This window comes from Xyrauchen texanus, chromosome 24 (assembly GCF_025860055.1).
Source record: "Xyrauchen texanus isolate HMW12.3.18 chromosome 24, RBS_HiC_50CHRs, whole genome shotgun sequence".
NCBI lineage: Eukaryota > Metazoa > Chordata > Actinopteri > Cypriniformes > Catostomidae > Xyrauchen > Xyrauchen texanus.
Genome location: NC_068299.1, coordinates 28,869,881 through 28,896,011, shown reverse-complemented (window position 1 = coordinate 28,896,011; position 26,131 = coordinate 28,869,881). Strand labels below are relative to the sequence as shown.

Here is a 26,131-nt window from a genome sequence, read left to right as displayed (position 1 = left end):
GAGGGCCCTGTCATGAAACAAGGGAGGTAGCAAATGATATTGCAACAAATCAAATTGACAGAAGGCCGGGCCAGAGACATTTCCAGATCAGATGGGCTCTGTAAACAAACCACCATACTTGCGAAACACAGCTATTTGAATATATATATATATATACTGTATAAATACACCGATCACCGAATACACCGAATTCTGAAATTATATTCTTCTCACCACAATTGTACAGAGCAGTTATCAGAGTTACCTTAGCCTTTGTCAGTTGAAACCAGTCTGGCCATTCTCTGTTGACCTCTCTCATCAACAAGACATTTCCATCCGCAGAACTGTCGCTCACTGGATGTTTTGTTTTTTTTGGCACCATTCTGAGAAAATTCTAGAGACTGTTGTGCATGAAAATCCCAGGAAAACAGAGTTACAGAAATACCCAAACCAGCCCATCTGGTGCCAACAATCATGCCCAAGTCCAAATCACTGAGATCAAATTTTTTCCCCATTCCAGATGATCTGGTTTGAGTATTTCTGTAACTCTGTTTTCCTGGGATTTTCATCTTTGTTGATGATACTGACCTACACAATATTAGACAAGTGGATTTAATATTGTGGCTGATCGATCGATGTATTTATATATATTGTGACAAGGAGGAGGACGGGGCCAGACCGTGACTACACACACCAGAACAGCAATTGGGATAATCAGCCGAGGAGAGGGATGGGTGCAACGAGATGTGGCAGTTTGAGAGAGAGAGAGAGAGAGAGAGAGAGAGAGAGAGAGAGCTACAGTCAGCTGCATTGTATGCATTTATGTTTGTGTGTTTTTGTGTTTAAGTTTATTAAAACATTTCTTTGATGCTTCGTACGGTTTACGCCTCCTCATTTCCATTGAACCTGTTACATATATATATATATATATATATATATATATATATATATATATATATATATATATATATATATATATACAGGCCAGCTGACAGTCTTGCCTGGGCCCGGGACAAGATAATCTTAGATGGGCCCCCCCATGCCCAGATCTCTCCTTTTCCCTTGCTCTTCCTCTCCTGTTCCCCTCCTCCGCTCTTCCTCTCCTGTTCCCCTCCTCTGCTCTTCCTCTCCTGTTCCCCTCCTCTGCTCTTCCTCTCCTGTTCCCCTCCTCTGCTCTTCATCTCCTGTTCCCCTCCTCTGCTCTTCCTCTCCTGTTCCTCTCCTCTGCTCTTCCTCTCCTGTTCCCCTCCTCTGCTCTTCCTCTCCTGTTCCTCTCCTGTTCCCCTCCTCTGCTCTTCCTCTCCTGTTCCCTTCCTCTGCTCTTCATCTCCTGTTCCCCTCCTCTGCTCTTCCTCTCCTGTTCCCCTCCTCTGCTCTTCAGCTCCTGTTCCCCTCCTCTGCTCTTCCTCTCCTGTTCCCCTCCTCTGCTCTTTATCTCCTGTTCCCCTCCTCTGCTCTTCCTCTCCTGTTCCCCTCCTCTGCTCTTCCTCTCCTGTTCCTCTCCTCTGCTCTTCCTCTCCTGTTCCCCTCCTCTGCTCTTCCTCTCCTGTTCCTCTCCTGTTCCCCTCCTCTGCTCTTCCTCTCCTGTTCCCTTCCTCTCCTCTTCCTCTCTTGTTCTTCTCCCCTCCTCTGCTCTTCCTCTCCTGTTCCCCTCCTCTGCTCTTCCTCTCCTGTTCCCCTCCTCTGCTCTTCCTCTCCTGTTCCCCTCCTCTGCTCTTCCTCTCTTGTTCTTCTCCCCTCCTCTGCTCTTCCTCTCCTGTTCCCCTCCTCTGCTCTTCCTCTCCTGTTCCTCTCCTCTGCTCTTCCTCTCCTGTTCCCCTCCTCTGCTCTTCCTCTCCTGTTCCCCTCCTCTGCTCTTCCTCTCTTGTTCCTCTCCCCTCCTCTGCTCTTCCTCTCCTGTTCCTCTCCTCTGCTCTTCCTCTCCTGTTCCCCTCCTCTGCTCTTCCTCTCCTGTTCCCCTCCTCTGCTCTTCCTCTCCTGTTCCCCTCCTCTGCTCTTCCTCTCTTGTTCTTCTCCCCTCCTCTGCTCTTCCTCTCCTGTTCTCCTCCTCTGCTCTTCCTCTCCTGTTCCCCTCCTCTGCTCTTCCTCTCTTGTTCTTCTCCCCTCCTCTGCTCTTCCTCTCCTGTTCCCCTCCTCTGCTCTTCCTCTCCTGTTCCCCTCCTCTGCTCTTCCTCTCCTCTGCTCTTCCTCTCCTGTTCCCCTCCTCTGCCCTTCCTCTCCTGTTCCCCTCCTCTGCTATTCCTCTCTGACGGAGCTACCAAACTCAACTGTTTCTGTCAAAGATAACGTGTTGTGTCAGGCTCTTATACTAGAGATGCACCAATTACAATTTTCTAGGCCAATTCTGATTTTAGCCGATTCCGTTGTTCTAACCACTTTACAGCAGACTTCCATTTTTTTTTTTTTTTATAAAACACCATATACTTTTACCCAAACTGAATAATAAAAACACGTTTAAATGGGTACATTTTCTATAAATGTTTTCATTTTTTTTTCTGACATAGCCTACTGCAGTTCTTGTTAAAACATACTAGACATGCAAAATCTGTGCATTTTGGGCACTTTTTGTGTGAAATCATATTTATTTTTTGTCCATCAAAAGTGTGCTTTCACTTTTAATTAAGCATGAGCAGCGCAGCAAAAATAGACTCGGATCTGGCCCATTATCTGTTCACCGATGCCAACAGTGACGCATTTCAGCCGGCTTTTTATTTCTCATCTCCATAAATATATCTAGTAGTAAAGCTAATGCAAGGGCTAGAAATCAATGAATTCTTTGCTAATACTTCCTCGTCATCATGGAGAGCGCAGTTCGCACCGCTTTCTCCTTTCCACAAGCGCGTGCTCTCCCGTGGCGTCTGTCGTTGCTATGCAACAATGAACTTGCGCGCCTGTAAAAACGAGCGCGCCGCGTCGCTATTATGAGCTAATGTCCAAAATATTTCCATATGTGTCTCTTTCCTCCTTTCTTATCAACAAGTGGATTTACAGCCACCACATCAGCAGCACCGCCGGTCGCAATGTCTCAGCACTTTTATGAAGAGGACGCAACTGCACGCGCTTCGGGCATGCACGCGCATCAAGTACCGGGTTTGAGAAAACCTGGTACCGTGGCGTGACGTTTAAAACAAAATTAGTACCGACTTGGTACCGAAGTACCGGGTCTTTGACAACACTCATAAACGTTGGCTGCGCTGTTTCTTACCTTGCTCTACGTTGACTTTACTAACGTTAGTTCCAGCTTCTCCGTCACCACCTTTTTTAAAATATTTGTTTAGGACATCTCGAAGGCCTCTATTTTCTTCTTCCCTTCTTCTCTTTTCTTTTCTTTTCTGAGCACCAGACTTGTGCTGACCGGACATTTTGATCGTAACGTTAGCCTACTGAACTTCAAATCAAATGACAACATCAAATTTTGATCAGTGGCCAAACCATTTTTGTTTTGGGGGTGGGCGGGGTTCTTGACCACTATTTCAAGGACAATTAGGAAGAAAACAAATAAAAAGCTTTTATGTAACTCAAATATTAGATATTTTTTCCACAAATATGCCTATTTTATTTATTTTTTAACAATTATTCCATAATTTAATGAGGGCCCAGTTCTGGGCCCCCCTACCCTGGGCCCGGGACAACAGACCCGTTTGTCCCCCCTGTCGGCGGGCCTGATATATATATATATATATATATATATATATATAGGGGCTGTCGATTTAACGCGTTAATTCAGTGCGATTAATTTGACAAAAAATAACGCTGTAAAAAAAAATTACGCAATTAATCGCATGCTCACGGACCATAATAAGGAGGATTCCTGAGAAATGCAAGCTTGTAGTACCACCTCTTTACTCCAGAGGGCAGTAAGTCAAATTTCAGCTGTATGAGCAATGCGCAGTTTATACAGTGTAGACAACCACCCGCAGCACAGACATGCGTTACGTTCTTGCGTTCAAAACACTTGAAGGAGCGAAATGCGATCTAAGGGATCTCAAGATGTGTTTAAAGTTTGAGAATTAAACTATATTTAACTTGACACAGTGACCTAAACTAAACATTTTAGGTTTACGACGCAACACACCCAAGACATGTCTGACGCAGGTGTAGATTGACGGGCCCTTAAACAAGCCCTCATAATAAATCTCCAACTGATTGACAAATTCACTTGTGAAATGGATTGCTGTGAACTGTATGCCAATGATTGACTTATGATCAATAATATGGTAGTAAACAATACATTGTATTCTAAAGTCAGCTTTTTGTATTGTCTTATCAATGATTAACTCTTCTGCCACAGAATGTAATGCATTTTAATTATCTGAATATTTTTATTTTATATATATATATATATATATATATATATATATATATATATATATATATATATATAATATTTAAAGATAACTATGTATAATTATATATTGATATAAATATGTATAATCTTTATATATTGAATTTTTGTTATATGAGGGGCTTTCTCAGCAAATATTTGTATATGCGATTAATTGCAATTAATTAATCGGGACACCATGTAATTAATTCGATTAAAAATTGTAATCGATTAACAGCCCTAATATATATATATATATATATATATATATATATATATATGCTAAATATTTTTCAGACTAAATATCAGCTGCCATAAAGAAACACTAGAAATAAAAATGTAAAGAGTCTCTGCTGAAGAGTGCTTCCTAAAAAGTGGTCTGACGGCAATGACATGCCAGCATTTAGGAATTAATTACCTTCCTACTTGAGTCACTTGAGGCCATTTATGCGAAGAAAAAGAAAAAAAGAAAAAAAGATCAGCCTGTCCTCTGTTTCCTGCTTGGATGTGACAAACAAACAGCCGATGAACCTCCAGCCTCAGGCCCACCAATGAACAACTCTCATTAGTGTCACTGTCCAATCACACTCCTCAAATAGAGTGCTGCTCTAGTAGAGGATGAAAGAGCACAACTAAAAGGCTATTGGCACAGTTGCACAAGATGAAAAGAGATGATTGTAAATATATTTTATGTCAACAGCAATTGGGAAATGTACTGTATTAAGAAACATACATCTACAAGACTGGGCAACATCTGCCCTCACACTGACATAGACAGGCTTATCTCTCGTACTGCTGAGATGGAGATCCCCATCTATGACATGACATCACACAGTAGTTTAATGCCATCAGGCTCCCACTGCCACTAAGCTTTGTCATATCCAGATGATCAAGATTTCATAGGTGCATATTTTTCTTTAAAGGGGTTAAGTAATTTTTCAAATCAAATCAAATTTTCCAACATTTGAAGGGGACACACTTTGGTTGCAACACCCCTGCTTAATTTCAGAACTCAAAACATCCGTAACAATCAAAAAAGAGAATTTATTGAATTTATTGATGCTGCTAAAACAACTCATTCTGAAACTATTTTTTCTGACATCAGAAACTCAAATTCCCAAACTTTATCAAGTATGATAGACACCAGAAGAATATCATTCCGAAGGATGCCAACATTAGGAAAGAGTGGCTTAATAAACATTTCAGTCTGAAGCACAGCAGCAAAAAACGGGTCAGAAAGAGGGTGGACAAGGGACGTGGCACAAACATCAACGTGCACAAACAACTGAGAAACAAACAGGTGTTTAGAGCACAATCAGAGCAAAGTCTGCATGAGGGGATCAGGTTAGGCCTTAATTATGGGGACCAAATGTACAAAGATGGTAAAACCTGATTGTGGCGAGCAGGGTGGGGCCGAGCGGCGTCTGGGCAGAGCCAGAAGATAAGTGGTGAAGGGGCGGCAGGAGTATTTAAGGAGAGGAGACAGCAGCAGATGGGGAGAAAGAGATGCATGAAGCTTTGTGTGTGTGTGTTCGGAGGTTCCTCCGGCTCCTGAAGGACAGCAACGGCTCCTCCTTTTCCTGGCAGATGGCAGCGGCGAGGACACCATGACAAGTACATCCTTCCTCCTTCCCAGGTTTCGGCACCAGTGTAACGATTCAAGGAATGCATGGGAAAAGAGAAAGTTCTTTTATTTCTTAAACATAACATAAAACAATTCTCTGGGCTGTGACCTAACCCCCCTCCCCCCCTTAAATTTCTGTGTCAGGATGGTCTCCGGGTCTGACATGTGCCTGGGAGTGGGAACAGGATGAGGGAGGGAAGGGGAATTGCAGAGAGAGGAGAAAGAGACGGACGGGCTCTCAGGCCCCGAACATGCTGTCGATTGGTCCTCAGCCACTCCTCCCCTAGCGGACGACAGCTGCTCCTATGTCCCCTGGAGGAATGCAGCGATTCCTTCGCCTCCTGGCGGATAGCAGCGGCTCCTCCTTCTCCTGGTGGATGACAGCGGCTCCTCTGCTTCCCGGTGGACAACAGCGGTGAGAGCTCCACGACAACGCATTCCCTAGTTTCAGCACCACTGTAACGGATTTGCATGATGGGCAAGGAGGAAGTTGAAACTGGCTTAACAAAACAAGTAGATATTTATTTAACTTAAAAGACAATAACAAATGCACTGGTTTCCCGAGGTCACGTTGCACACACAGCTTCATGTGTCTCTCTCTCTCATCTGCCACTGTCTTCTCACCTTAAATACTCCCACTGCCCCTCACAGGAATGCGAGACCGGTGTGGCACACAGGTGGAATACATTCACCACTTATCTTCCTGGCCTCGCTCTGCCCAGACGCCGCTCGGCCCCACCCTGCTCGCCACACTAATATCCAACCAAAGGCCACAACCAAAAAAGCTTAACAAACACACAAAATATTGTCTTAATGAAAATGTAAAACTGCAGAAAAGTTTATGCGAGGGTTAAATTTAGGAGTAGGGTTTGGGGATGGAGAATAACATTAGTTCAAAATAAAAACAGTAGAAGTCAATGGAAAGTCCCCACAAATTTGTGTGAGTGTGTGTGTGTGTGTGTGTGTGTGTGTGTGTGTGTGTGTGTGTGTGTGTGTGTGTGTGAGAAAGAGCTACATTTCTTTTCATGCCGAGTTATGAGAGGGCAAATAAAATGTTCAGAACTGTGAAAACAGGATACAGCCTAACAGTCAAAATGAGGATGGAGGTGTAACGCGGGTCACAGATATTAGTGCCGCCTGTGATTGTTTTGAGTGTCTATCAGGTTACAGACTAACCTGTTTGTCCTTCTCCTTTGGCTTCCCGCTGCTGTACACCCGGGAGGAAGTGACATCACGAGGGATGACAGAGATTTGGTGCAATGGCATGTTCATCCCCGCAGTTCAGTGGAGCTCACACTCTCTGAAGCTGAAGCTTGTCCAACAGCACCAACATGATGATGGGGGGGACCACTAATCCAGACCTGATGAAGAGAGACAGAGGGATGAGTAGATGATCACACAGGTGATCCACCCATCCAGGTCATGAGATGGCACAGGTAGAAATGTTGTTGAATAAATCTACCTATTCCTAAACTATCCCTGATGAATTAGTTTTTTTGTCCTGGAACAACACTGTTAAACAAGCTTAGTCCTAACTTGGACTGATCAGTATGATTGTCTATAGATAAATAAAGTGAAACTCATTTTTGTATAGTCTGGCTCTATTCATTGAAATAAAAAATACATAAAAAATGTGATTCACACAAAACAGTTACTTCAACACACCTCTAATAGGATGAACATGTTTTCAATTTCTGAGTTCAAAGTCAGTTTTTCTGGGGCTTAAAGAAAAAAAACTGTTGATGAAGATATAATGATAAAGCTAATGATGATAAATGATGATTAAGTGCATACTCACAATTATTCAAGGTACAAGGCATTTTAATAAAACTTGATGGTTATAACTATCACCATTGACATTTTTTTTTATTATTTAACAAAAAAAAATGCTAAAATATGCTTTTCAAAAATTTACGAAACCAGCATGGACAAAAAGATTACATTTCTATGAACTTGATACATGTGCTTTGACAACACTATTGGTTAGGTTTAGGTTAAAATTTTAGATTAGGGTGGTTCGTTTTACTAATTAAAACCTCCGTCTAATATTCACTTTAAAAAACCTCATCTGATTATGACACCATTTCACTTTCTTTTGGGGCCCAATGCTGGAAATTTCACTGGGAATCTGCAGTGAAACATGTAATAAGGCACGTAATTTAGTTTTGCAAAAATGTTGCTAACTCTAACCGCAAAATCTTACTTGTTGACAGGAATTCTCTGTTAAACAGGGATGTTTATCAGGAACAAGTCTCACAGTACTTGGCAAAATCAATGTAAACATTCACAAATACAGTACATACATCCTGTTTACTAATTGAACCACAAAAACATCAAGAATGAAAGGAAATGAGAAACAGCAGTTAAAAGCTGAATCATCAATTACAAACTATTTCCCGTATTTTCCATAATGAAACACATTCATTGAGGGAGAACAAAGAGCTCATATAGTGCTGATAAATCACATTTAAAATCATAATTTATAAGTCCACTTATAAATAGACTGTTCAACCTCTACCACCATCTGACCATGACAGCAATTCAACTTCTCTTTCTTTTGTGACCATGCCAACAGCACAACCTTAATGCATGGGTAAAACTTTGCCACTAGAATTACCACATTGGTCACCCTGCCATCAGACCAAATCCACAAGTTTGGCACTGCAGAATGTGGGAAGAAAATGCAAATCTGATACTCAAAGACTTACTGCTGTGCACTGTCTGCTAGCGCAAATGGCTTCACACTCAAAGCTGCAGTATGACAGACTGTTGGGTGCTTAACACTGCAGTGAGCTGTTATTGCATTCAAGATCTCTTCTCTGGATCTGAGCTGCACCTACAGTGGAATCCAAATGTCTGAGACCGCAGTGCAAATCTGGGATATTTTAATTATTATTTAAACATGGAAATAACCAGGTTTTAGTATATTGAAAAATTTTAAACAAAGAAAAGTCATGGTGTAAAATGAACAAGAAAAATGTAGGATTCTACACTGTAAAAAGTGGTAACCTGCATTTGTTACCTTAAGGAACTATTTCTTCCTGATCTAACCATTTAAATGAGCTTTGCTGGTGTAACCTAATGTGGGATAGTTCACCAAAAAATTTAAATTCTCTTATCATTTACTCACCCTCATGGCATCCCACATGTGTATGATTTTCTTTCTTTTGCAGAACACAAATGAAAATGTTTAATCTCCAAAAAGCACATAAAGGAAGAATAAAAGTATCCATATGACTCCAGTGGTTAAATTTATGTCATCAGAAGCAATTTAATAAGTGTGGGTGAGAAACAGATCGATATTTGTGTCCTTTTTTGCTATAAATCTCCACTTTCACATTCTTCTTCTTTTTATTTATTTTTGCAATTTGCAGCTATTTGACATTTATAGTAAAAACTGTTAGTAATTTAAAAAAGTAAACAGTATAATAAACTACACTGCTTGTATATTACAGCCCCTTATGGCTTGTTACTTTTAATCAATCGTATGCAAATTTATGACATTGACCATGTTAACTCCTTTCTATAAAAGATCAGATTTCCTGACTTCCATAAAAGTACTTCCAAACAATGAAAATTCTCTCATTATTTACTCATCTTCATGCCATCCCAGATTTGTGTGACTTTCTTTCATCTGCTGAACTCAAAAGAAGATTTTTAGAAGAATTTCTCAGCTCTTTTGGTCCATAAAATGCAAGTGAATAGATGCCGAAATTTGTACATTCCAAAAAACGTTGGGTTATTTATTTTACCCAGTAGTTGGGTTATTCATATTGGGTCGTTCTGTTGGGTTGTTCCTAACGTTTATTGGGTTGTTTCTATAATAACGCACCCAGTTGCGTTAAAACTGGTCTCGCGAGGACATTTTAAATTTCAACGGTTGACCAGTGTCACTGCCAACAGAAGATACAGAGTTAAGTTAATAATAACATGTTATATGAATGCTTCTCGTTTTCTTTATCAACATACAATAATAGCTGATTAATTAAATAATTTCACCTTAATTTTGGGTCTGCTGTATTGCTGCTCACTTTGCTACCGACATAACACTTGCTATAAATCCAGCCTATTTTAAACTGCGGCAAGAAACTATTAATTGGGATGCTCCCCCTCACTGTCTGTGTTCGTCCCGACACTGTTTTTTTGGAAATCATACATAATATTTCATATATTTGGCCATATTCATTATACTCGGCTCATTATCCGGTGTTGCAGACACGCCAGTTTTTCATCTACTGAAAGAAAAGTATATTGTCATTTTTACAGTGTAACATTAAAATACTTCAAAGCGGAAATATGACTTCATTTTATCTAGAAAGTTATATCTGCAAGGCAATAAATTATATAATACACAAAATGGATTCAACAAGATATTACACCAGGGATCGGCAACCTTTGTGACATGGAGTGCCATTTTTTATTTTCCTAGTCAATGGCTGTGCCGATGAAGGATTAATAGTGGTGTTTTCCTTATTACATGACGTGTTGTTCTGAAAGCAAAAAGAAACAAATGAAACATGGAATGTAGGCTGTCATCCGCACAGTCTGACCAAAGCAAAGCGGGCGCATTTACTCCCGCGATTAATCGAAAGAGAAGTGCTGCTGGCTCTTGATGCGCGAATGGCTTGCACGCCAGTCTTATCACACTTTAATAGTATTTAGCTTCCCATTCAGCTGGTTAAAACATGCTGTGTAATCATGAGGAAGGATTACTTAAAGATGTAGATTGGAATTCAGGTGCAGAATTTATATAAATATATTCCACTCCTATCTCGCTGTTGCTGGCATGCCAATGATTACCCCTCCGCGTGCCAATGCTGGCATGTGTGCCATAGGTCGCCGACCCCTGTATTACACAGTAGCCAGCATTGACAATACATTGGGTGAAACCACTTTTCAGATAGTTCTGCGTACCTGAATTCACGGCGGTTATTACTTTTTTCACGCCGTGACATTTATCACTTTTATTGTGACTTTTTAATGCCAAAAAGCAGCAACATCTTGATGGTGTTCTTTTACCATTACCAATTTATTGGGTAAAACTTGCTACCCAATGCATTGGGTTAAAATAACCCAACAATGGGTTGGTGCTATATCAACCCACCATTGGGCTATGTGTTGGGTCATTTTTAACTCAAATGATTTTAGTGAGTAAGCTCCAAAAATAGCATACGCCAGCATAAAGTACTCCAGACACCTCCAGTGGTAAAATCCATATCTTCAGAAGAGATATAATAGGTGTGGGTGAGAAACAGATAAATATTTCGGTCCTTTTTTCCTATAAATGCTCTTCTTGTGTATGTGGTGATTAGGGCTGTAACTAACGATTATTTTGATAATCGATTAATCTAACGATTAATCAGCGATTATTGCAATGATTAATCATTAGCTCTTAACTGATTATTCAGCTTGTGCCCAACTTAAAAGGTTGGATTAAACGTGCTTACTAACAATAAAGAGGACAAAATCATCTTTTAAAAATACCTCTAAATGACAATCATTGAATTAAATAGGAAAAACTACTTTTAATTAAGTTTAATTCAGTAAAACAAAATAACTGCAAAAAACCTATTGTATCAAGTGTTTTTGTAATGTTTTCCATTTAAAATTGTCTCTAAATACTTAAAACAAGATACATTTACTTGAAAACGAACATATAAGATAATTAGACTTGCTTTAAGAGAATGTTTTTTTATACAAGTGTATTTTTTTCACTTGGTTACACTTCTGCGAGTGCAATGAAGACAAAATATACTTATATTCAAGATCTGTTCTCTAAAAGCATGTCTAAATATCTTATATGCTGCTTCTCATGTGAATGCATCTTTTCTTTAAATATTTTTAGATATTTTAAAATATTTGTATTTTTATTATATTCAACATTCTCAGATGACAATTTTTCTTCTGCTGTATAGCTGCTAAAGTAAATGTACATTGTTTTAAATTAGTTTTAGATATTTTTATTGGAAAACAAGCCAAAACAAAAACAAATCAAACACGTATTTTGTTGCAGTGTATAATGGGGCGAAGACTTCCTCTCTCACCTTTCTGTTCACTTCAATCCATCTTTAACTCACTAAAAAACAAACTCCCTCTTATTAATAAAGCTGCGTATTGCCAATTTTCTTCATGATAAGAAATGCACAGTGACATTAGGGCTGGGCGATAAAACGATATCGATATATATCACGATAAAGAAAATCCACGATATATACTGCGTGTCGCTAAAACACAAGCAGTTCGGCTTTCTCAGGCTGTGTTTCCACTGGGGCGGACGAAATCCACTCAAAGGCGCTCACAGCGCTAGGAGAGAGCTTGCTCCGCACCGCTGCCAATCCTACGATCCACCTTGCGAGCATGACGCTCACTTTCATAGGAATTAATTGAAAACGCTCTCAGCTTCACTCACAACATGCTAGTGGTAACGTAGGGTCAGACTGGATGAACTTGCTAATGCTAACTGCCTTGATAACAATTAGGTTACGTCGGACACTGGATTGATTCCATCTGCACCGCAAGACTTCATGAAAATGGTTACGCCCGCTCATCGTCTCCAGTGAAGAGCGTGACAGAATAACAGTGATGTGGACAACAGCTCTGATCTTTCTGCGCTGTAATCTTGAATATTGTTTTCTAGCACCAAACATGCATCATTTCTGCCCTGTCCCGCTCTGCAGGCGTTGCCTCTTTTCCCTGCATGTGTGTAGACATGAAGCGCCGCATGAGTTAATGTGGTTTCAAAGCACCTTTTAGACCAAAACGTTTGTCCCTTCTAAATGTATCTTTATTAATCAGCATGTTACAAGCCTTTAATAATAAACAAATCGATTTCTGATCTAATTTTGTGAAAATGTATTCGATGTCTGGAATGGATAAGAAAGACTAAAATTACTAGTTGGTAGACTAGTCTCTCACTTTAATGAAAATATACAAATGTTTTTTAATTTTTTTTTAAAAGTTTTCAAAATTTTCTCTCGGGACACCCCTGAACCCACAGTCAGCATCATTCCACAGTCACAAGGGCTTCTATGCCCCCATACTTGGGTATCTGAATCTAAAGAAATATAAAAAATATTTCATTTTAATGTAAAAATATTCCAACAATACTGGACTGCTGTCACTGTGCTTCAGAACAAACAGATGATCTTTTAACATTCATTTTCAATTGATAAACGGTAAAAGACGGTCAAATTGGTAAAAGATCCCGCAGACCCCACTGTTTTGGCCAACTCTGGACCTCCTGTGCAGTTTTGTAGAGACTATTTTGACTGTTTAGAATTCATCTTTTCTTATTTTCTTCCGTCAACTTTGAAATAAAAAAAAGAAAGTTCAATGTGTAAATGTATATTGTGATAAATATCGATATCGAACAATATGAAAAAGATTATCGTGATAACAATTTTGGCCATATCGCCTAGCCCTAAGTGACATATATTGTGATTTAATAAGTCACAATCCATCACGTTATAATCTAGCTGCATTAAGCATGAGTGCTTCAGTGAAAGCGGCCCCGTGACAGAGTTCATCAGCTGGGTGCAGTTTTAATCTCTCCCCCTTAGACCGGGACATTCTCTCAACTTATAGAAGAGGTGCTGACCGCACAGAGAAATGCCAGTTTGGAGTTTGTAGTTAATTACATGACCTGCCTCTGTATTATTTGAACTTTAATAAAACTATAAGTAATTAAATATAACTGCATTTAAGATGTAACAACAGGGTGTTTCCTTTAAAGAGCTCAGACTCCACTTATTCCACAACGAGAGTGCTTCTGTGTGTTCTTATTTAGTATTTTTGTATAATTCCCTTATACTTTGCGAATCACCTGAAGCTGTTTGGAAAGTTTAGAGAGCATCTGGACTGTGATCTGTGTAATACTTCCTCTCCTCAGTCATTCGCAAGCTGCAGTGCTGCTCTCATCATTAGAGTTTAAAGTGATCTCATGTTACGTTAAATGAGATCAAATGACTATTCGACAATTAACATTTTTGTAGACAATTTTTTATTGTCGAAGTTGTCGATAACGTCGACTAATCATTTCAGCCCTAGTGGTTTGATTCAAATTCTTCATGCATATCGCCCCATACTAGGCAGGGATAAGAATTTCTAGCAAAAAATGACTTTATCTGTTTCTCACTCACACCTATCATGTTGCTTCTGAAGGTATGGATAAAAACACTGAAGTCATATGGATTACTTTTATGATGCCTTTATATGATTTTTGGAGAGTAAAAATGTTGGCACCCATTCACTTGCATTGTGAGGACCAAAAGAGCTGAGATATTCTTCTAAAAGAAGAAAGTCATCTACATCTGGGTTGGCATGATGGTGAGTAAATGATGAGAGAATTTTCATTTTTGGTGAACAATCCCTATGCTTTCTGGAACATTCTCAAATCATGCTGGATAATATGGATCATCAGGTTTTGCACAAACATGTGGAGTTCATGCCACCTCGAGTGCATTTTGTAATTAAAGCAAAAGGAGGGCATATTAAATACTACAAAATAGCTGAATTATTATAATCTAATTATCAAATCGTTATGCTGATTATTGTAATTGTTATTAAAATTAAAGAGAACCAAATAAGAAATAAGAAAATAGAAACCATTTCACCAGTGGTCTTTTGGATGCCCTAGTATGCACATAACAGACTGAACTCATTTACACATTATGTTGAATTATTATCAGTGAATGGATATTATGATCTAATCGGATTACTTTGTGATAATGGTCAACACATAGGGAGGAGTGAATGAAATCCTCCCTTTTTGGCATCCAGAGAGCCAATAATTCATAAGTAGCTCACAGACAAGCTGGTTTGTTTAAAATGATCCTTAACTCACAGCAGGGCCAAGCTATCTGAGCTGAAAGCACTCCACATGACTGATCAACATGCCCGTGCTAATCATACTGCATTAAAGCAGAAGCCATGTGACTGCAATCACTCATGTGCCATCAGATCAATAGTCAGAGAACAATTTGGTGGATTAAAACAAGTATGCAGCAAATATGGCTTGCTGCCAAACCCACAAGACAAAAAGACATTTGGTATTCACAATATCCATGACTTTGGTGTTGTTTAAAGCTATACATGGAGGTTTGAGGTCATAATCAGCTTTAGGAAAATGCTGTGAAGTGTCAATGGAGAGGAAAAAGAAAAGAGTAAAAAAATGAATAAATAAAAATTATTTATATATTTCTTGTTTCCAAAAATCCATATATCCTTAAAAATAGATACATGTACTTCACAAGCAAAATGTCATAATATCAAGTCATTAAGGGGTGCTATTGTACAAAAACTAGAAAGAAAACTGCCAATGGGTTAAGAAAAATTAACTTGCTTTCCATTTGATTTAAGTTTATACTTGTTTTTTAGCATCAACCTAGAAATATTTCTAGACTTCTCTGAGAACAATAACTTATGTCATAAATAACTTACGTCATTTTGCTTGTCAAGTAAATGGGTCTTTTTGTAAGGAAGTTAAGATATGTTTACTGGAAAACAAGTACGGAGTAAGAATATTCAAGAATATTTAATCTCATGGCTTTCGTTATACTGAATCATTGTTTGGTTTAGAATTGCAGAGTGGCCCAATTCATTAATAACTACACTAAGGTTTTCATGAAATCTGCTTTCGTAATAATAACAATAATGTTCTTGAAGCCTTGAAGGAGTGATGCCAAATACATGAGGGCTCTGCCATTTTTAAATGACCAGTACAAAGTGAAAATGTCTATTTCATGCATGAACTGCACTAGAAACCCTTGCAAAGTAGATCAGAGAGGAAGAACTGAAACAGGGGAGTTTTCAGGCCCTGTCTGTTAACCTGTATTTTATTTTTTTTGCTTCAAATGTAAATAGTTGTGATTCATTTAGGATCTGGTTGGTTTGACTCACGCTTTAGAGGCATTATTTAATAGCGCCACAGTGTTACACTTTTCAATGATTTACTTGACTCTGTATTTTAAACTGGGATACAACAAAAGCGTTTTAAAATGGAAATAATTAACAATAACAACATCCTGCATGTTTTTGCTGTGGATATGAATGACACTTCAAAATGTGCAGCTTGCTGGGGAGAGGTGTGCTATTACTATTCTAAGTAATCTGATGTAATCTATCTGATTTATACCTGATGGACAGTAAAACTTTAACACCTACATTGACAGAGGGAACCAAGCCATATATAAGGACAAGAGTACAGAACCAGTATATAATTTGTCTTCAGTCAGTAAGCATCAACCCAAAACACCTTAGCAACTATCCAGAACACTCAGCATAGCACATAGCAGTTTTTATGATTAGCATTGGGAAATCAAACAGAGAAATGTGGCTCTGCTAGGTGGTAATGACTCAAAGAGCATAACAAATTTCTTCCTTTTTATCTTTCTGGACTTTCAGAGCAAAACTGATAAATTATTGAAAATAATTAATGTAGTTAAATACAGTTTAGTAGTTTGTCTTTTCACATACAAAGTAAAAAGTTGTATGTTGAAAAGCCCACTCAGAAACAGGTACAGAGTACTGTAAATGTGGATTTAACTCCTCTCAAATCAGTTACTCCAGCCCACATATCCAACCTGGTCTCATAGTGAAAACATACCAGCACAAAAGTACAATCTCGTGTCATGAAAGGTGGCCTAAAAGGAAAAGCAAAAGATCCATATACTGACCACAACAGCAGAGATCCGGAAGTAAAAATCCTTTTCATTTTGCACTTCCAAACGAAAAAAGATTTTTAAAGATAAAGTATAAACCTACCGGCCTACCACAAGCTCAGAAATTGTTAAGTGATGACATATACTTAAATAGAAGCCACAAGTCAGTGTGATTTAAACGTTCTTTTTAAATGGTGTGTGATGGCTGAATTCCCGGTAAAGAACTACACTATCCATAATCCTGAAGAGAGATCCACCAATCAGAGAAGTGGCTGTTACCATGGAAATGTAAACAGCATTAAAAAAAACTCAGGGCACCCACCACATCACTACCTTGAAGCATTGCAAATACCGTAATGAATCTGCCTACACTCAACATACTCTACAACACGCAAATTATATATTTGTACAGTGTATGTTCGAATATTTTTCAATCAACTTAAAATCAATTACTATAAGTCAATAGTTTTACATTGTATCTTAATTTATAATTAGAATATGTCATTCGCAATGCTTTATGGGTGTAACACGCACAAGAAGAGACAGTCACAATGTCGGGGTAAAACTGCTTTAATGGCAGAAAGGCAAAAGTACAAAGGGGCAAATCCAGAGAAGCGTAGTCAAGGGGGGCGTAAGGTCGAAGCCGGGAGATCAGAATATAACAAAGACAAACACGAGAGTAGTAGAAACAGGGGAAAGCTAGCGAAACACTAGAGCTGGCAAAGCGAAGGGTGAAACTAATATTCTGGTGATTGGGAGCGAGCGTGAGAGCTAGAGGGGGCGGGGTGAACTTGAGGATCTGAGTTCGTTACAGTACTCCCCCCTCTGCTACAGACGGCTCCGGACGGCCGCGCTCGGTTGCGAGGAGCGCGACCTCTGGGAAGTGGTGCGGGACGATCGGGATGCTGCCGATGGTAATCCAGCTTGAGGGCTTGGTCCAAGACATCCCTCGACCGTCCCTCTACCAGATACTGCAACTCGCCACCCCGACGTCGGGAGTCTAACAAGGCCCGGACCGTATAGGCGGGCTGACCTCCGACATCGAGTGGTGGAGGGGGTGTCTGGGATGCCGTGGGCGGGAACGTGGGGCTGTAAAACACGGGCTTGAGGAGGGACACATGAAACACGGGACAAATTTTGTAGCGAGGTGGCAAAAGCAATTTATACGTGACAGGGTTAACTCTCTGAATAATTTTAAAAGGGCCGACGTACTTAGGGCTTAGCTTCTTGGAGGGTAGATGAAGACGGATGTCTAGGGTGGACAACCACACCCGCTGGCCCGGATGGAACATAGGGGTAGGTCGGCGTCGGCGGTCTGCCTTCGATTTCTGGGTCTGGGTGGAGCGTTGTAGAAGGTCAAGGGTGGCTCTCCAGACCTGGGTACACTTCTGGGCCCAGGCATCCACCGCTGGGACGTCACTGGGATCGGCCTCCCAAGGAAAAATGGGTGGCTGATAGCCCAGGACGCATTGGAAAGGGGTGAGACGAGTCGAAGAGCTGACCAGGCTGTTTTGGGCGTATTCGGCCCAAGGAAGGTAGGTGTGCCAGGTACCCTAGTTCTGGGCACAGTAGGCCCTCAGGTATTTACCTATCTCCTGATTAAGGCGCTCAGTCTGGCCATTGGTTTGGGGGTGGTATCCCGAGGAGAAGTTAAGTTGGATGCCTAGTCTGTCGCTGAAGGCTCGCCAGAAGCGAGAAGTGAATTGGGTCCCTCGATCTGACGTAATCTCCTCGGGAATGCCGAAGTTCCGGAAGACGTGGTTGATCATAAGGTCGGCCAGTTGGGTAGCGTTGGGTAGTCCCGGTAGGGGAATCAAGCGGCACATCTTGGAAAACCCGTCTATCACCACAAGGATCTCCGTCCGACCGTCGGAGGGAGGTAGGTCGGTGATGAAGTCCATTGCGATGTGGGACCACGGCCGATCGGGTATAGGCAACGGTTGGAGGAGCCCAGTGGGAAGGAGACGAGGAGTTTTGGACTGGGCACAGACTGGGCAGGAGAGGACATAGTCATGGACGTCGTCCTTGAGTGAAGGCCACCAAAATTTCCTTGCGAGAAGCTCAGTGGAACGGGTGATACCCGGGTGGCCGGAACAAAGGGAGGTGTGGACCCACTGCATGAGCTGAGGGCGAATAATGGTGGGTACGTACATCTTGTTGGGGGGGGTTTGAGGAGGTGCGGGCTCGTTACCTTGAGCCTGTAGGATGGCCTCCGTCAATTCCCACCTAACGGTGTAGGGAGAATCGTCTCCGGCCCCGGGAGTTCAGAGCCGTAGCTGAAGAGACGAGAGAGGGCGTCAGCCTTGACGTTTTGGGAGCCTGGGCGAAAAGTGACCGAGAAGTTGAAACGGGTGAAGAACAAGGCCCACCTGGCTTGTCTGGGGTTCAACCTCTTGGCCGAGTGAAGGTACTCTAGGTTCTTGTGGTCGGTGAAGACCACGAACGGGAACTTAGAGCCCTCCAACCAATGACGCCATTCCTCGAGGGCTAGCTTAAGAGCCAGCAACTCTCTATTCCCGACGTCGTAGTTTTGTTCGGGGGAGGACAGTTTATGGGAGTAGAAGGCACAAGGGTATAGCTTAGCGGGAGTCCCGTGTGGTTGTGAGAGTACAGCTCCCACCCCCACCTCAGAGGCGTCCACCTCTACCACGAACGGGAGAGTGGGATCGGGTTGTTGGAGAACAGGGGAAGTGGTAAAGGCGTCCTTAAGAGCTTGGAAGGCTTGCTGAGCGGGTGCGCTCCATGTGAGGGACTTCGGGTTACCTCGTGTAAGAGAAGTGAGGGGTGCGGCGATCTTACCGAAGTCTCGGATAAAGCGCCTGTAGTAGTTAGCAAAACCTAGAAACCGTTGGAGCTCCTTCAGCATCCTAGGTTCCGGCCAGGACAGGACTGCGGCAACCTTGTGGGTCTCCATCTCCATGGTTCCTGCAGACAGGACGTAACCCAGAAAGGAGACGGAGGAACAGTGAAAGGCGCACTTCTCAGCTTTAACAAACAGGTCATGCTCTCTCAGTCTCTGTAACACCCTCGAGACGTGGTTGGTGTGTTCCGAGAGTGTGGAGGAGTAAATTAAAAGATTGTCTATGTAGATGACGAGGAATTGGTCCAGCATGTCTCGGAAGATCTCGTTCATAAACGACTGAAACACCGAGGGGGAGTTAGCGAGGCCGTATGGCATCACCAAATATTCGTAGTGCCCCCTGGTGGTAACGAACGCAGTCTTCCACTCGTCCCCCTTACGAATGCGTACGAGGTTGTATGCGCTCCTGAGGTCAAGCTTTGTGAAGACCTTGGCCTTACTGACTTGCTCGAGGGCCAGCTGGATGAGAGGCAAGGGGTAGGCGAACTTCACCGTAGCTTTATTCAAGGCACGGTAATCGATGCAGGGGCGAAGCCCGCCATCCTTCTTGTCTACGAAGAAGAAGCCCGACGCTACCGGAGAGGTGGACGGTCGTATTATGCCGAGAGTAAGCGCCTCGTCGATGTAGTCCTCCATCGCCTTGGTTTCAGGCAGTGTTAATGGGTATGCTCTGCTCTTCGGGAGCGGGACCCCTGGAAGGAGATCGATGGCGCAGTCGACACTACGATGTGGGGGAAGATTAACCTGGGTTTTCTCGAAAACATCAGCGTAAGAGGAATACTCCGGGGAAATGGAGACCGGAGATTCCCCCTCGGGGCTCTCCACCGAGGTTGAGAAGACAGGAAGGGAGATACAGTGGGACAGACAATGATCAGTCCAACACAACAGCTCCCCCGTGAGCCAGGAAATGTGGGGGTCGTGAAGCGACAACCAGGGGTGACCCAAAACTACCGGGTCCCTGGGCGACTGAACAATAAAAAACTGAATGTGTTCCTTGTGGAACAAGCCTACTTGGAGGGACAATGGCATGGTTCTGAAGGAAATAAAACCCGATCCGAGGGGTGCCCCATCCAAAGAATTAACTTTGAGAGGTGGCACGACCGGACTGAGTGGAATACCTAGTCTTTGGACCAAGCCATCGTCCAAAAAATTCCCCGCTGCCCCGGAATCAACTAGGGCTGGGGTAGAAAAGGAGACATTGTTAAAAATCAAAACCACAGGGAGGCAGACTTGTTTCTGGGTAATGCTGAGAATGACGGACGTTCTCACTTGGTTTCTGGAGGGAGAAGGCTGGGGACAGACCGGGCATGAGGCAATACGATGACCCGGTTTGCCACAGTACAGACAGAGGCTCTGTGTCAAACGTCTAGTGCGCTCTGCCGGTGTTAATGGAGCGCGACCAAGCTGCATGGGTTCAGATTTGGAAGAGCTTTCGAGAGTTGGGGGTTTAGACGAGTTGGAGCCCACTGAATGCTCTTGGACAACTGAGGGACTGCGAAAAGCGCGGTCACGTAGTAGATTATCTACGGTGATGGAGAGCTGAATATAATTCTCCAGCGACAGTGACTCTCCTCGACAGGCTAGCTCCATCTGTAGCTGGCTGTTCAAACCCAGGCGGTAGACAGTTAACAAAGCGGGGTCGCTCCACCCGCTACCCGCGGCAAGGGTGCGGAAATCAAGTGCGTAGTCTGCGGCAGTGCGCGACGCCGGTTTAAGAAACATGAGGCGACTGCCAACATCCCTACCAGCTGCCGGGTGATCAAAAACCAAGGCAATCTGGTGGCAAAACTGATCTTAAGAAGTGAGAAAGGGGCTATCGGCCGTCCATAACGCGGTGGCCCATTGCCGTGCTTTACCGGTGAGAAGTGAGATTAAAAAATTTATTCTCTCACTGTTAGAGTGTAAAAGGGGGTGATACTTCATGTAAACGCTGCACTGCATTAAAAAACCCTGGCAAGCGTCCGAAGAGCCATCAAACCTCTCTGGGGGTTGAAAGCTTACGGCGCTCGGAAATGCGTTGGGTTCATCAACGGGTTCAGGGACAGACACAGGTGGAACAGGGTGAAATTGATCCGAAATAGCACGTACAGTCAGTAGTATCTCTTGTATCTGCTGTCCCTGGGCCGTGAGCGCTTGGTCATGTTTCCTAACCGTAGATCCATGGGCAGAAAGTGCCGCACAAATCCGCTCTAGTGAGCCGCGAAGGTCCTCCGTGGGATCCATTGTGACTGTCGGTTTGCGGGTTGGTTATTATGTAACACGCACAAGAAGAGACAGTCGCAATGTCGGGGTAAAACTGCTTTAATGGCAGAAAGGCAAAAGTACAAAGGGGCAAATCCAGAGAAGCGTAGTCAAGGGGGGCGTAAGGTCGAAGCCGGGAAATCAGTAATAACAAATGGGCAAATCCAAAGAAGCGTAATACAGGGAAGCGTAAGGTCGAAGCCGGGAGATCAAAATATAACAAAGACAAACACGAGAGTAGTAGAAACAGGGGAAGCTAGCGAAACACTACAGCTGGCAAAGCGAAGGGGTAACTAAACAATAACCAACAAGTGTGGGGAGAAAGGGCAGAGTATATATAGAGGAAGTGAACCGTGCAGGTGAAACTAATATTCTGGTGATTGGGAGAGCGTGAGAGCTAGAGGGGGCGGGGTGAACTTGAGGATCTGAGTTCGTTACAATGGGATTGTAGTTCATGCACTCATAAAAGACCTTAATCACACAGGATGATATCTTGGTAATTTTTCAAATTTTCTGATTATTTTTACTTCAAATCAGCTAATGTTGTGATTTTGTAATATTTTAATATTTACATCAGTGATGGTTGGTTTGGTTCATGGCTTAGTATTCTTTATTTAAGTAATTTTTTTTTAATCCCTTTGGACAAAGCTTATTTGAAAAACACTTTTCCATATAAAAATACAGTATCAAAGGTACTGGAAAAAGTTTGTAGTCACTGTTGTGCTTTATTGGGCCGCACCAAAACAGCCACAAAAATCGAACCATAGTCTAAATCTTTTAAATTGGATTCTTTTGAACTGAACAAAACGATTCAAAAAATGGTCTGTATAATTTGTTTTGCTAATCATGAATCTGAATTAAAATCACAAGCGAATCGGTCTCATCTGACTCCACTGGGGAAGACAAGGAACTTCTCATGTAAGTATAAATTTGTTTTTTGACTAATTAAGGTGATAAGTTCAGGCTTAAACTTTATGAAAGCTGGGAAATGAAGTTATGTGTGACCAGTCTCCCGCATTTCCAGGAGACCTGTTCATATAAAAGTCAATCACATGCATTAATATTTTACATTTAACCAAGGTATGATGTGTATGAATAATTACCAGCGCTCACGAAAATGTCCAACAATATATATTTTGATATTTTATGAAGATGGATGAATGGTCTTTGCTTAAGCAAAACTAGTTTTCTGGTGGTTGTTAAAGTGTTATATTTGCTTTGTGGCATATTTATGCTACAGTATGTGCTTACTAGGGTTTTCAGGATGGTTGCCAGGGCACACTATGCAGTTGTCAAGCGCATTGCTACAGTATGTGGTTGCCATGTTGTTAATATGCTGTGCAAAGTTGTTTTCTGTGTTTTTAGCACATTGCTATGCAGTTGCCAGGGTGTTCTGGGTGGTTGCTTATTGGCCAAAATGAAAAGAGCCCACCCCCACAAGCCTCTGTTCTGGTCACTAATATGACTCAACTCTCTCCATCAGTGTTCCAATTGTTATGGGCCGTGGTGTTAATTTACACTCATCCCATAAATATGATAATTCTGATGTGACTTGAATGTGCCATTAAAGGGACAGTTCGTTTAAAAATGAAAATACTCATCATCATTTTCTCACCAAGTTCGATCCTAGATGTGTGACTTTCACTTTTCCTGCAGAACACAAACAATAAAAGATTTTCAGAAGAATATTGCTGTTATGTAGGTCAATTCAATGTAAGTGAATAGTGGCCAGCTCTTTAAAGCTCCAAAAAGCACATAAAGGCAGCATAAGAGTAATCCATAAGACTCCAGTTGTTTCATAAATTTGGTTTGTTCTCACCTAAAACCGACTGAATCACTTCAGAGTGCATGGATTTAACCACTGTAGCAGTATGGATAACTTTATGGTCCTTAAATGTGCTTTTTGTAGCTTGAAATGTCTGGCCACCATTCACTTGCATTGAATTGACCTATAGAGCTGAAATATTCCTCTAAAATCTTTGTGTTCTGCAGATGAAAGAAAGTCACACATCCGTGACGGCATGAGGGTAAGTAAATGACAAGCACCACCAATCAAATAAGTTGCCATGGGTTTAATTAACGGTTCCGTAAATTATGCAATTTATTTGTACTTTTGATACTTATGTCAATTTAAAATCAGTTACTTTAATACTTTTACTTCAGTCATTTTCTCATGAGCTACTTTAACTTTTACTTGAGTGAATTTCCATGAAGGCATCTTTACTTTTACTCAAGTATGACAAATGGATACTTTATACAACACTGCTGGTTGGTGTAAACCCCTATTTAGTTTTTTAGTAGTGTTCAATTGAATAAGAAGTCTGCTGATCCATATAATCACTGACGCCACTTTATCTATCTTCATACAACACAGAATGTAAAAACAATTAAAAAGTAGTAAAAATATATGGCAGAAACCGTAAGTCACTGTGTGCACTGAACTGATCAAGCTGGGAAATTATCCAACTTCAAGAAAGGACGATTCTTCAATGTGCAGCTGACACTGGAAATGACATAAAATCGATAATGTAATGGATATATCCAAGAGGCTGCTCTGAGCCTGTGTTTGTCCTCACTGGAAAATCGTTCTGCTCCTCTCTGCTGTGAGCATGCTCTGTGAGATAGTGTTGAGTTCCAAGACTCTAACCCAGATTTATTTAACCATGCAGATGTAAAGGTGACATAGTTAGACGATCCCTAAGGACAGCCAGACTGAAAACAGAAAACAGGAAATCCTCTGCAGCATGCACTCTTTCACTGTGTTTCCACTAAAGAAATTGTAAAGGTAAATCTCTTCATTTTGCAGAATGTGAAAACAAGATTTATTCCTGCTGTTGTTTTTGGAACAGTTGCGCTTCTGATCGAATCATTCACAATCTCACTGTTGCTCTGTTCCAAAACCTAGTGAGCTGCCTTGCAGTCTGTTGCCTACTTTACAATACAAATATATAGTATTCCAAGGACCGCCCATTGATTATGCTATGTTTACACCTCTCATCCGAACTAGGACAGATTTATCCTCCACCGAAAATGGAGGCTTTCTAAAATGCTCTCCATAACTGCATACTTTGGAAACCGATGACGTTTGGGAATTAAAAACTTTGAGTTTTCAAAATGGATTAATGTGGCACTAATTAACTGAAATGGAACTTCATAAGTGACTGATTTGAAACTGGTTTTTGGAACAGAGCAACCCTGTGGCTCTCTGGTGTCCTCTGGTTTTACCCAGCTGGATAACTTCAGGTAGTGTCATATGTGACCGAATGGATGATAGATAATTATTCAGAGCTTAATAAGTGGCTTACTGGCTTAAACCCCATCAGTGTGCTATGTTGTATGACCTCAAGTTCAGAGAGGGACACAAACTCCTCACAGAATGTTAAGAGATTAAAGTGGGATAAACCAGACTTGATGTTTACTGATGAAAGCCGGCTGAGATGCACACACACTCTATGCAACATTGATTCCTCAATTTCAAATATGGAGGCTAGAACGATGTTTGTGCGGAAGTACATTGTCCTCTTGAGTCACTGTAATTTATAAGGCGAAGTGCTGCGACAATTACCATCTCTTTCCTGTTTCCCCTAATGCTGCCTAAATGAGACACCCCCATGACACTTGTGTGTTTCTGTTTTTCACCTTTAAATACATGCAAATCAGCTTGTAAAAGTGTATTATGGTTATATGGTCATCTCGGTTATGTGTCTGCAGTGGTAACATTTCTAAGTCAGGGCAATATTTCATGAATCTTTGTTAAAGGGATAGTTCAATCAAAAATGAACATTCTCTCATCATATACTCTCCCTCATGATATTGCAGGTGTGCATGACTTTCTTTCTTCAGCAGAACAGATTTGAAGAAAAATGTAAAATTATCTTAACTCAGTAGGTCCTTAAAATGCAAGTGGATCCGACTTTTGAAGATCCAAATAGAACAGACAGTCAGCATAAACGCCATCCATACAACTCCAGTGAATAAATGAATGTCTTTTACAGCAACACTATCGCTTTTGGTGTGAAAAAATATAAATATTTAAGTACTTTATAACTCTAAAACATCGCTTCCTGTCAGCAGCAGTATGAAATAACTTGTTGGTTACAGTAGTGTGAAATAATCGCATTGTCACGTGAGACACACAGAAACTGATGCATGTTCTATGGTTGGGCAGTTTTGACACGCTTTTCTTTTTTTTTTTTGAGAAATCTAGATTTTGTAAGAAAACATTGCAAACGCTATATTTATTTACATTGTAAATCCACCAAATAATAAGGAGACATTTTTTTTGTAGTGCTTGTCTTAATGCTGCTCTCGATCTGATCAGCTGCACGATTGTGGCGCGCTCCAAATGAACGTGACAGTTTAACAACACGGGGACTAATATAAAAGACAACAGTATTATTCCCAGTACAATTGTACAGTGTGATTGTAGCTCAACTTCATCCATT

General features: G+C 41.4%; 1 protein-coding gene across 1 annotated transcript in view; it reads right to left on the bottom strand.

Moving 5' to 3' along the window:
• The window catches only part of LOC127617998 (uncharacterized), a 135,232-nt gene that overhangs the window by 95,323 nt on the left and 13,778 nt on the right, over positions 1-26,131 (bottom strand). Inside the window, exon 2 of the mRNA XM_052090205.1 lies at positions 7,104-7,288. Coding sequence (XP_051946165.1) covers positions 7,104-7,199 — 96 coding nt within the window. The 5' untranslated portion in view covers positions 7,200-7,288. The remainder of the gene's footprint in view (positions 1-7,103; positions 7,289-26,131) is intronic.